This window comes from Physeter macrocephalus, chromosome 5 (assembly GCF_002837175.3).
Source record: "Physeter macrocephalus isolate SW-GA chromosome 5, ASM283717v5, whole genome shotgun sequence".
Taxonomy (NCBI): domain Eukaryota; kingdom Metazoa; phylum Chordata; class Mammalia; order Artiodactyla; family Physeteridae; genus Physeter; species Physeter macrocephalus.
Window position 1 is genome coordinate 60,272,960 of NC_041218.1, and position 12,620 is coordinate 60,285,579.

The 12,620-nt window shown below is 42.7% G+C and overlaps 1 protein-coding gene across 2 annotated transcripts in view; it reads right to left on the minus strand.

The window, feature by feature from the left end:
* The window catches only part of PON3 (paraoxonase 3), a 39,094-nt gene extending 30,626 nt beyond the window's left edge, over positions 1-8,468 (minus strand). Inside the window, exons 1-2 of one of the 2 annotated variants that reach the window (XM_028490026.2) lie at positions 8,333-8,468; positions 6,451-6,521 (exon numbers count right to left, since the gene is read on the minus strand). In XM_028490026.2, coding sequence (XP_028345827.1) covers positions 6,451-6,521; positions 8,333-8,406 — 145 coding nt within the window. In that variant the 5' untranslated portion in view covers positions 8,407-8,468. The remainder of the gene's footprint in view (positions 1-6,450; positions 6,522-8,332) is intronic. The other variant, XM_007117340.3, reaches the window with a different exon arrangement.
* Between the last annotated feature and the right edge of the window lie 4,152 nt (positions 8,469-12,620).

Consider the following 12,620-nt stretch of genomic DNA (forward strand, 5'->3'; position numbering starts at 1 on the left):
GGCTGGGCCCGTGAGCCATGGCCGCTGAGCCTGCGCGTCCGGAGCCTGTGCTCCGCAACGGGAGAGGCCACAACAGTGAGAGGCCCGCGTAGTGCAAATAAAAAAAAAAAAAAAAAAAAGAGGCTACGTCTGTATCCTCTCTGCTTGAACCTGGGTGGACCTTTCTAACTGCTTTGACAAATAGAATGAAGAGGAAGTGATGCCACCTGACATACAAGGTAAAGTCATAACCAAACCTGCCACTGCTTTCTCTCCCTCTCAAGGCATGTACTTTGGGACCCCTGAACCTAAAAATAAGAAATCTGGTACTTTAAAGCTACAGAAGAGAGACTGTGGAGAGACCACACAGTGCAGAGAGAGGTCTGGAGGAGTCTCAGATGACTTCAGTTCCCAGCCTTTCAGTCACCCTAGCTGATGCAAATGGAACAGAGATGAGCTGTCTCCACTAAGCCCTGGGCAAACTGCAAACTCATAAGCAAAATAACTATTGTGTTTTTATTTTTTTAAAAAAACAGGGTATTTATTTATTTATTTATTTTGGCTGCGTTGGGTCTTGTCGCTGTGGTGGGCTTTCTCTAGTTGCAGCTAGCGGGGGCTACTCTTCATTGTGGTGCATGGGCTTCTCATTGCAGTGGCTTCTCTTGTTGCAGAGCACAGGCTCTAGGAGCAAGGGCTTCAGTACTTGCAGCACGCAAGTTGTGGCACACTGGCTCTAGAGAGCAGGCTCAGTAGTTGTGGTGCACAGGCTTAGTTGCTCTGCAGCATGTGGGATCTTCCCGGACCAGGGATCAAACCCATGTCCTCTGCATTGGCAAGCAGATTCTTAACCACTGTGCCACCAGGGAAGTCCTATTGTCCCTTTAAGTCACTAAGTTTGGGGATAGTTTGTTGCATAGCTATAGTAAATGGAATACATGGGAAAATGGTTACCTAAGGTAATGGGTTATTAGTGTGTCAAAAGGCAATTGAGAGAGGATAGAGGAGAACAGGGGAAAGAAAAGTGGAACAAAGCCAAAGAAAATGCAAATTTGAATCAACAGAATAATAAACAATAGGCACTGAAAACTGGAGGACAGAGATTTAATCATATTGATTATGCTGAAGGTTGAAACTAATCCCCAACCAGTAACCTGATAATTACATTAATCAGAGCTTTCCATTTTCTAAGCAATCCAGTTAATTAAGATTTACCTATATATGGTATTTTGATGGCCTGAAAGATTTAGTGCTTTTTCTACATGGAGTAAAATAGACTTTGGGAGAATCCAGCAAAATGAATAAAGCAATTTTAAAAATCATGTTGAATATGGGTGGGTTAGTTTTTGAACAAACTTTTTTCTTTCACTTTTTTTCTCTAAACAATCACTTCTTTGTTTCCTTTTGCCCGATCTCCTTCCCACCTCCATCTTGGATGTGGATACTCCCTAGGCTCTACCTGCCCTTGGCTATTTCTAGGGGCAGAGTACCCATCCTACCTGCATCATTGACTCTAGCCCCATGGCTTCAGCTTCCACTCACATGCTCTTGATTCTCCAATCTCTAAATCAAGCCCAATATCCAGGCCTCTGTATTCACCTGTATATTGGACATTTCTACCTGGCCTTTTCATTTCTCATACTCAACATGTCTCAAACTGACCTGGAAATTTCCCTCTTGAATCTGCTCCATTTTCTATATTTCAATTTCCGTGGATGACACTTCTATCCCCCAAGTACACAAAGTAGGAACCTTGGAGTTATCTTTGATGCTTTTCTTTTCCTTACTCCCCAAATCTAACTAATCACAAGTCTTTCAAGCTCTAGAACTCCCTCCTGGATTTTTATAACAGCGAACTAATGGGTCAGCTTTGCTCCCCTACAACCATTCTCTGCACTGTTGACAGTCATCTTTTTAAATTGCAAAGTTGACCTTGTTATGCCCCTGCTTAAAACCCTCCAATGGTCCACTAGGGCTGGCAGTATAAATCCCAAATTCTCCACAGAATTGAGGCTCCGGTCTCAATTCTCATGGCTCCCACTCTTCACTCTCCATTCCAGGTGTGCTGCAGTACTTCTGTCGGCAGTTCCTAAAATGTGCCAGACTCATTCACCTACATGCCTGAGCACATGCTGCTTCGTGCTTCTTGGCAACCCACACCTTTCCCACACCCCGTCACCTCCACTTGGCTGAGTATCACGGGCTCTTAAAGATGAGTTGGATGCTACCCTCTCGGCCTTTTCAACCTCTCTTGGCTCCAGCATCCAATTTATGTAGTAATACGGTCACCTGTGACTGCATCCACCATGACATTTTCCACACTTGGGCTGCAACCTCCCGCATTTGTTAATGTCCTACTAGAAAGTAAGCTTCCTGGAAACAAGGACCAGGTTTTATTCGGTATGGTATGCTTGCACCTAATATAATACCTGCCTTTTCACTGTAAAAGCTTTCAGTAAAAGCTGGTGGGCTGACTAAAAAAGATAAACTGCTTTAGTTTCTTGAACTTTATCTTGTCTTGAGGTTAAATTATTGACAAGTGTGTGTTAATTTCTGAGTAGAAGATGTCCTGAGTTGCATACTCTCTGATTTGGTCTTTTTATCTTCCAAACACCATGTCGCATATCTCCCATGATAGCATTAACCTACTTCAGTAATTCACCTGCAGTAGGAGTGGGCATTTTCCAAAGGGACTATGCTTGTCTTTACTTGCTCTACCCAGAGGATAGGGAAGCTGGTGCTTTGCACTCAGATGTGGAAAGGAATTAGTATCTGACTGTACTTTATTCCTGACCCTCCTTTGCCCTCCTCCCCGACCTACGCTGCACCTGCATGATGGCCCAGTGCATCTCAGAAACAGTGGCACCTGTGGGAGTAAGAGTCCCCAGGAACCCGCCCCTGAGTCCCCTCCACACACTCATTAACCTGTATACAATTATCCTTAACACCCCACTGCCAAGTCTAAAACAAGGCTTACAAATAGGCATCTACTGCCTCTTAATCTGTCAACCCTATTAGTTGGCATAACTTCATTTCTTTGGCCTCCAATAGTTCTCTACAGACATCCTGAAAGAATGTCACACCAAATTACTATCAATTAATATTATCCTCATTTCACATCTTGGAGAGAAGGTTCTGACAGCCAGCTAAGAAAACAAATGGAACCTACCGTGGAGTAGAAACATATCTTGGAGAAGCAGGAAGCTATAGGAGGGAAAAGGGATGGAGGGGAAGATAGGAAGACACCACATACAATGGCCGCCTGTCTACTTGATAATCCCGCCAAGGGCAAGCTGATAAAGCTATTCATATTTCAAGTGCAGCTTTGATTAACCAAACAACTTCCTAGTTAAGACAATCCTTGAGCCTCAAAACCTTGGAAAAAGGATGAACTTACAAAAAGATCTTTGAGGTATGGTTTTAGGAGATTAGAATTATTTCACCTTTCAACCTTTCTTCCCAGAAAGAATACTGGGGAAGGAAAACAAAAAGAGGAAGAGTTTGTTCGCCAATAAAATTAACCACAAAACTCTAGGTCTTGAAGAAAACACAAATCAGATTTTTTTCCCCAGCTCTGTTACTGCCTACCTACCACACCCTGCCTTCAATCCTTTAGTGTTTTCCATTGTTTCATAAAGCTTTTCACTCTGGAATAGTTGGGTCTTGCGAGTATTATCTTATTAGTGAGCTTTATTTCAATATCTAGCCTGCCTTGTCTTGGTCAGCTCTATTTATTAATATTTCACCTTTTTGCATCTCAGATTTTCTGTTTTCTGCTGCTATCATACTTCCCTGAAGCTTCATAATAAAAATGTGCTGTCAGTAGATAAGAAAGGCAGTGTTACACAACAGAGAGTACAAAGGCATAGAAGAAAACTGCCGTGGCTCATAATCTAGGCCTGTCACCCTCTAGTTCTGGACCACTGGGCAAGTAACCTCATTCTTCTGGGTGTCAGTTTCCTAATCTACAAGGACAGATGGCAGCACCCACCTTATAGGGTGGTTGTGAGGATGATATAAACGTTTCCAAAGGACTCAGCAGAAAGCTCATAGACACTAGGCCTTTGATAAGGCAGTATTATTATTTTTAGATATATAGCAATATTGTCCTACTGACAAATGACCCTTGATCATTCTCACTTGTTTAGTTCTGCAAATATAAAATGTACACATGCCAACAGACATGAGAAGTGACATGGCATTTTTTTCTTCTGCTCTAGTTTTAACTTCTCAAGTCTGTTTGAATCATACAATCTGAGAGTTGGACTAGATATTAGAAATGATCTAGTCTAATTACCCCTCTAAATTACTTGGCAGGCTCTTATCTTTTGAGAGATATATGTGTAGTCAATATGAATATTACTCCACAAGGCAGTGAACAAATGATTAAATGTTATATTTCCTTATTTTTTAAATCAAATTAAATCTGACCCTGAGCCCACGTTCCACTAAATTGGAGGGAAATTCAACCTGAGGCTCCCTGCCAGGGTTGTGCAAATACCATAGGTGGTAAATTTTATTTTTTATTTTATTTTTTTTTATTTTTTTGGTGGTATGCGGGCCTCCCTCTGCTGTGGCCTCTCCCGTTGCGGAGCACAGGCTCCGGACGCGCAGGCTCATCGGCCATGGCTCACGGGCCCAGCCGCTCCGCGGCACGTGGGATCCTCCCAGCCCAGGGCGCGAACCCGGTTCCCCTGCATCGGCAGGCGGACGCGCAACCACTGCGCCACCAGGGAACCCCCATAGGTGGTAAATTTTAAAACGAAGCTGAATATTTGGGAAAGTCCATCTGGCCTTTATTTTACGCTAGTCACCACTGAATTACTCACTGCCAAGCCCATGTGGTCCCTTTAACTTGGACAATTTTGCCACTTCCACGTCCTGCGTGTGTGCGCATATAACATTTGCTCGGGCTGTGACACATGGTATAAAGGATCCAGCCTCCCTAAAGATACTTTCTAACCATTCCTTCCTAGGTCTTGATTTTTCCCCAGAATGGGACAAAGGTCCCTGTTATTCAAAAAACCCACATATTCTTCTCCATCTCCATCAGAATCCCTTGAAGGTGCTCAGGTTTTTAAAAACCAAACTCAGGAAGTAGTTTGTTATCAGTTCATTCTGCTTTCTAGCTGGCAGTACAGACCTCATCTAAGACTAGTCAGCACAAGGACCAGGCTACTTCTCTTCTTTTTTTAGGAGTTGAGAGGGAAAAAAGACAGAAAACTAAAATCAAAAGGGCTCTTATTTTTTCTGATATATATGTATATCAGAAAAAATATATACATATATATATTAGTAACATATCTTGGAGAGCTATATATTATATATATATAATATATATATATATCTTATGTCACAATAAACTATGCTTTCATCCTGTCACATACTGAAATAAATCACAGTCCCTGACCCTAGGAGGTTTACAGTCTGATTGTGAGAGAAAGAAACAACACTGCTGGCTCTAAAATAAAGCATGTAGTAGGTGTCACAAGTGAATCAGAGTTTCAGAGTGCTGTGAGAGTTCAGAGGTACGAGAGGAGTTTCCAGCTGATTTCAGCCAACAGAGATGAAGAAATCATTGGGGGTAATTTCATGAGCAAAGGTGAGAAAATGAAAGAACACATTCCCAGACCAGTGAACAGAATCTAGCTAGAATTTTGTTTTTCTAGTAGTATTGTCAGGGAGAGTGAAAGACTTGGAGCCAGAATAAGCAGTTGAGGCAGTAAGGAGTAAATGAGATCAGCTCTGTGTGGCGGCCCAGGAGAGGCCAACATATCTCACGTGAAACAGTGAGGGATGAGGGGACAACAAATGGTTCCTAAATTTTGAACTGAGTCTCTTTGACAATGCGGGTACCATGCTTAGGAGAAGTCTAGAAGAAGAGCTGGTTATATAGGTGGGGGTATGAGGGAGGAAATGACAGAAAGGTAAAGTAGGTTTCAGATGGGAAGAGAAGGCCTGCAGTTTGAGTGATTAGGGATCCAGCTATGGATTTTCAATTAATTAAAAAAAAAAAAAACTCAGTCAGTTGTGAGGTTCTTGAGAATAAGGGCTAAGTCATATTCCTCTTAGTACTTGCAGATAAATTTTGAAGGAAGTGACACTTGAAGTTAGGAATATCATCAAGGAGAGGGGAGAAGAAAAAAAAGAAGTAAGATAGGCAACAGAAGAAGACAGAGAAGGAAGTGAAATTTCACAGAAGGGACAGGAGCAGAGTTCAGTGAGGGACCAACCAAAGAGTAGTCAATAACATTTTTCAAATGATTGAGAGATGTCAGTAAGAAAGAGGACTGAGAAAAAGCCACAGATTTTGACATTTAGGAGAACTCTTGGAGATGTGGGATGAGGTAGCTTGGGTAAAGCTGATGAGGCTGAAGCCTCAATAGGAGGGTTTAAGAAGTAGCAGCAAATTAAATTAGCTGGCAGCCTCTGTCAGGTGGATGGTACCAAGAAATTGTACTGTCACATACATACCAAGTCCCTCAATAAGGTGGCAGTTCTGGGGTTCTACTGGCTCCACTTCTCTATATGCATTAATTCTTTCTCTGCAGAAGATAAAAACACTGGAGGTCAATGCACAACATCCAAAATCAATGTCTAAACATGGTCTTTAATCACCCTCATATTCATTAACTCTCTTTCTCATCATTTATGGATGACATCACAAATAAGTAGACATCTCTTTTTATTTATTTATATAATGTGGACATTATCTGGGTAATGTGCCTCTATTATTTATTTAATAGTAAATAAATATTATTAATTTAAATGCACAAAATAATATTATTTAATGTGCTAAAGTATTGTCTATTATAAATCTGCACTTTGGTTCCCTTAACTCCCTATAGTTTTGCCTTTTGATCCCTGTCCCCCCTACTGCTTTCCCAAAATTCAACAGGGTATTTTAATAGCTATACCCTGTAACTTTTGCTTTAACTTTATTATTTTTAAAATTTTATGCTAATTTACTTTGCAAGTATTTAAATTCATTAAACTGACCACAATTTAAACAATTGGCCAAACTATTTCTGAATAGTGTTCTTGTTTCCACAGTGAAACGTTCTTCTAAATACCAGGAATAATTTTACTTTTTTATTAAATTGTATTCAGGAAGACTCTAAACTTAGACTTATCCTACTGTCACGTTAAAAAAAATACTCCTTAGATCAGCTTTATAATTATTATTTTTTTTTTATGATTCTCTCACTTGGGTGCATTGGAAGCAAATGTAACAATAAACTCTTTCAAGCAGAACTAGAAAGTATCAAAAGGCATTAGGCTCGGGAATTCCCTGGTGGTGCAGTGGTTAAGAATCCGCCTGCCAATGCAGGGCACATGGGTTCGAGCCCTGGTCAGGGAAGATCCCACATGCTGCAGAGCAACTAAGCCCGTGCGCCACGACTACTGAGCCTATGGTCTGGAGCCCGTGAGCCACAACGACTGAGCCTGCGTGCCATAACTACTGAAGCTGGCGCGCCTAGAGCCCGTTGCTCTGCAACAAGAGAAGCCACTGCAATGAGTAGCCTGCACACAGCAACAAACAGTAGTCCCCGCTCTCTGCAACTAGAGAAAGCCCACGCAGCAGCGCGAAGACCCAACGCCGCCAAAAATAAATAAATAAATAAGTAAATTAAGAGGGAAAAAAAAAGGCATTAGGCTCCTCTGTAGATTCTAGACGTGAACCTCTGAGGAGACGACCAGTTTCTACCTAGAGAAATAAATAAAAACAACCCAAAGACAATTGAAGGCAAGTAGAGGCTAATAGATCCACTCAGAAATGCTCATCATCACCTAACGTTTCTTCTTACCAGCCCAGTATTAACTTCTCCGGAGATATTTCTGGGATGGCTATCAACAGGAGATCTTCCACTTCAAAAGGTCAGACACCTACAAAATGCCAGTTTCCCCCTGCAGGTTTTGGCTCATTTCCCTGCTGTCCACCCAGCTCTTTTAATCTGGGATGAGTTGGTAACCCAGTACTCCTCAGTGTGGAACTTGCCTTGGGCAACCTCTGAGTCAGCCAAAAAACATCCAGCTGGTAGCCTGGCTCCCTACGCCAAGTTCAGCGCTTCCAAAAGAGTTAAGTTTGTTCAGGAGCCGAATGCTAAGGGCGACCTGGGAAAGGGGCGGGGTGGGGGGGGCGCATTTCTGCCCCACCATCTTAGGAAAGGCAAGAAGTCAGCTCCCTTTGCCTATGTGCGCTTCTCAAGGGACAGTTTGCTAGGTGGGATTGAGGAATGGGGTCCCAAACTGCTCATTCTTACCCGCTATAGGAAGGCGGCACCGGGCACCCCTTAACCTAGCTTGGAAGAAGAGAATAGGAGCCGAGGACGCTCCCATCAAGATGCCAACTCACCTGAGCGTCATTAACCTCTCCCCGATTAGGGCCAGGCCGGCGCCCAGCAGGGTAAGCGCCACCAGCTTCCCCATGGTCTTGGGGCGCGACGCGCGAGCGCAGGCGCTGGGGAGGCGCTGCGGGCTGGCGCCTGCCCCGCCCCTGGTGGTGCCCAGCCCGCCCGTCCTTTCCTCCCGGGCGCTGGGCTAAGGTCACGTTGTCCCGCCCCGCCCCGCCGCTCCTGGTTCAAGGCCACCTTTATCCGCGTGAATCAAAGCTACCTTTATGCTCGAGGTTCAAGGAAACCTTTACTCGCGGGATTCTTTTATTCTTCAAGGCTCAAAGTACAGAGACGGGAGCCGTAGCCCCGGGTTAAGGTCCGGTGTTCGCTTGGCAGCTTTGGCAAGATCCCACCGGTTGCTGGGACGATAGAGCAGGCGGTTTGCTGCCCAAAGCTGCGGAATTCTACCTCATCTCCTCGTGTGGCCTGAAGTGGAAACTGGAGGGGCGGGGGAGCGCGGGGAGCTAGAGTTCAGAGCCCGAAACTTTGCGTCTGTGGAAGGCAAGGAGTAATATGAGACGGCCAATTGATCCCTCGACACAGGGAGCAGTGATAAACGGAAGATACTCGAAGCGAAGAGCTTTACGTCACTCTTCTCCAAGATTTGGAGCACAGGACCTTGTCTCCTGGCTTCATGGCCTGCCTCTGAGTGCTGAACGTGGTGGGTACCCAGTTCAGTTTGTTGACTGGGTGGATTTGTTAATATCAGCATCCGTCCCCCAACGTTTGGGATAAAGAAAAGTCGGGAGAAGTGAAGGAAAAGAAATAAATAGAATAGGTAACAAGAAGATTAGCAGAATGGGGGGGAAGGGAAACATAGTTTGTTTGGCAGGTTAGACTTTCAGAAGACTCCTAGATCCTTCTTTCTTTGGGGGCTTCAGATCCTGCCAGGCAAAGAATGCACTTCCCCTGCTCATGATGACGCCCAGGTTGGAGGGTGAGGGGCGGAAGGTGAGGAAGACTTGAGTTTGGACAGAGCGAAGTAGCATCTTCAAGCATGATCTGTTTTTATTTACCAACAGAAAGAAATAGTACTAGTTCTGTTGAGTTTAACTGAGTAAATATGTTTGAGAGAATACAGAACTGGAGATATTAAGGAAAGAAAAGGAGGTTTCTGACCTGTGGGATACCTGAATATAGTCTGAATACATAATTACTATAGGATAATAAAGCCTTCCATTTATGCAGCACCTACTATGTGCCTTGGATTGTGCTTAGAACTTTGCCTACTTTTGATTCTTGGTACTTCTCTGAGGGAGGTAACATCCCAATTTTATAGGTGAGAAAACCAAGGCACAGGGTAGCTGTGTAACTTGCCCTAGGTCACACAGCTGGAGAGTGTCAGAGTCAGGCAGTCCGGCTCCAGACCCTGTGCCCTTCCTTAACTGTGCTGCTTTTATTAAAGCTGTGGAAGAAGGGCTACTAGAGGAACACTGTAACATCTGGAGTTGTATTGATAAGATAATTATTTCTAAGATTAATTTTAAAAGAGTTCAAGCAGAGGAGGAATGCTGTTTTTATGAGGACATAGGAGAAGATATATGAAGAAGAGAGGAGTGCTCCCAAAGCTGAGGGGCCAGAAGGCATGGTGCAGGCATGCGTCCAGAGTTTAAGGCTCAGGCTACCTGGGTTATATCCAGCTTGGATAAGGTGCTCAACTTTCCTGCCCTGCCGATTCCTATTTTGTAAAAGAATGTCTGCCTCATACGTGGCTTAAAATCAAATGTTATGATGAGAGCAAAGTGCTCACCACTGTGCTTGGTACATTGTAAGAAGCCAATAAGCATTAACCATCATTTAAATCTGAACCTCCTCCACCTGAGAGTGTAGGTTAATTGTAGGGAGAGACCCCCATCCCATTGATCACTGGGTCTTCCAGTGCCAACCACAGAACTTTGCTCTTAATAGTTAGTCTCTAAAAATTGATTAGATGGGTGGATGCAAGATATGGACTTGGGAGAAGTAAATATTGGGAGAATAAAAAGAAAGGATGATGAAATAGTAATAATTGTTCCTATGTACTAAGCATTTTGCATGCTTTATCATATTACTTCTTATTATCCTCATTTTACAGATAAGGAAAGTGAGGCTTAGAGAGGTTACATGATAACTTACATAAGGTTACATAACTAAGAAGTGTCAGAAATTCCATTTGGATTGAGATCTACTGACCCTAGAGTACTTGTTCCTATTTTGCTGTGTTTGCTTCCTCCCAGCATAGCATGAAGAAGAGGGTAAGAAAAGAGATATATTCTTGGGCAATTGATTGCAGGTGCTGTGTCATCTATAATTTGTTTTAAATTTCTTCACGTTAAGCAGAAGAGTGTGTGTGTGTGTGTGTATTGACTTTAAACCTTAGAGGTGGATAGTTATCATCTGAATACCATAATCAGTGATTCAAACCCCTAGCCTGGTTAGTTAGCATTAAAGAAGTCCAAACTTTGGAGATCACCATATCACGTGTCACCATCAAAAATCTGCACCTGGAGAGTTCACTCATTAGCTCAAGAGATATTAGAGATAATTATTCAAGGTAAAGCTAGTTTTGTCCAAAATATGTGGATTAGCAAGACATATTGTATCAATCTAAGCAGCTCCAGCTCTGCCTAGAGTAAGAACAAGAACAAGGAAGCCAGCATACTCAAACCAGTGGAGTGGGTTCTTGGCTGTCTTAGTCCATTCAGGCTTCTATAACAAAAAACCTATAAACTGAGTGGTTTAGAAACATGAAACATCTATTTCTCACATTCTGGAGGCTGGGCAGTCCAAGATCAAGTTGCCGGCAGATTCAGTGTCAAGTGAGAAACTGCTTCCTAGACTGCTGTCTTTTTGCTGTGTTTTAACATAGTGGAAGAAACAAGGAAGTTCTGTAGGGTCTCTTAAAAGGGCACTAATGCCACTCATGAGCGCTCCACCCTCATAAGGTAATCACCTCCGAAGGTCCCACCTCCTAATACCATCACCTTGGAGGTTAGGATTTCAACATGTGAATCTGGGGTGGGACAAAATGTTCAGACCATAGCACCAGCTCTAGAACACTGTTGTATGCTGTGTCCACACTACTGACCAAGGAAGATTCTGCTTTCTGATCTGAAGTGAGCTGAATCCTCCCTTCAGAACTTTGTCTCAGACTGAAACTTTTTGTCATGTGCTTGTTGAAATACACAGGACAGAGCTGGGACTTCACTGACTTTACAGAACAACGGATCACAGGATGATTTTCATGCCTTCTTGGTAATAAACATTTGTGTGTGACAGATTTGAGTTTGAGCTTTGTGTTTATTGAAACATACTGCCTGGCAGTGAGATTGTGGGGAAAGGGACCCATAACCCCTCATCCATATCTAATCTTTGAAGGCTAATCTTTGAGTGTAATGGTCACTCAAACCCTGTCAAGAGGCCAAATTGGCTTGGTGCAGAGACCACTGAGTACATCAGTGTCATAAAAAGGGACTTACTGTCATTGAAAGAGCAGGACAAATGAATTCAAAAGTCCTGAGGTCAAGTCCTAGTTCTGTGTGGAAATCACTCTTTAGTCTTTAGAAATCACCTATTCCCTCTGGGCCTTTCTTACGTATAGAGTGGGGCTCCTCAAAGAGCTAATAGGACCGAATGGAAGCATGTATGTCTAAACAATAAGTGCAGTACATAGATCTAGTTAATCCAACACCATGGATAATCAAAGTGCCATTCAGGGGGATGCAGAATGTACATACATATCATCCTATGGTGGAAAAATTAGAGGAATTCTATGTTTTGCATGTGTATGATATGCATAGAAACAGTCTATGACACAAACTGAAGAGTTGATACATGAGATTGGGGTCATGGAGATTGGGGAGGTCAGTGATCATGGAAGGAGACTTTGCTTTTGCTTTGTATGGCCTATGATGTCTGAACATTTTAAACCATGTATTTTCATCGTGTTTATTATCATACAATTTTTAATTTAAAAAGATCATTCATATTAGTGAATCTTGACCAGGAGTGATAGAGGGAGAGAGCAACAAATCACAAAAGAGAATGTGGTTATATCTCAATAAAGCTGTTTCAAAAAAAAGAGAATATGGATTTTAGAACATTTGGAAAAAAGAAATGTGCAGAACAGTGTATAGTCTGCTACCTTTTGTGAAGTAAAGGGGAAAATAAGAATATGTATTTGTATCTGCCTGTATTTATATAAAAATATTTGAAAGATACACAAGAAACTAATAAGTTGGTTTCCCATAAATGGGGCAGAAGGGTTGG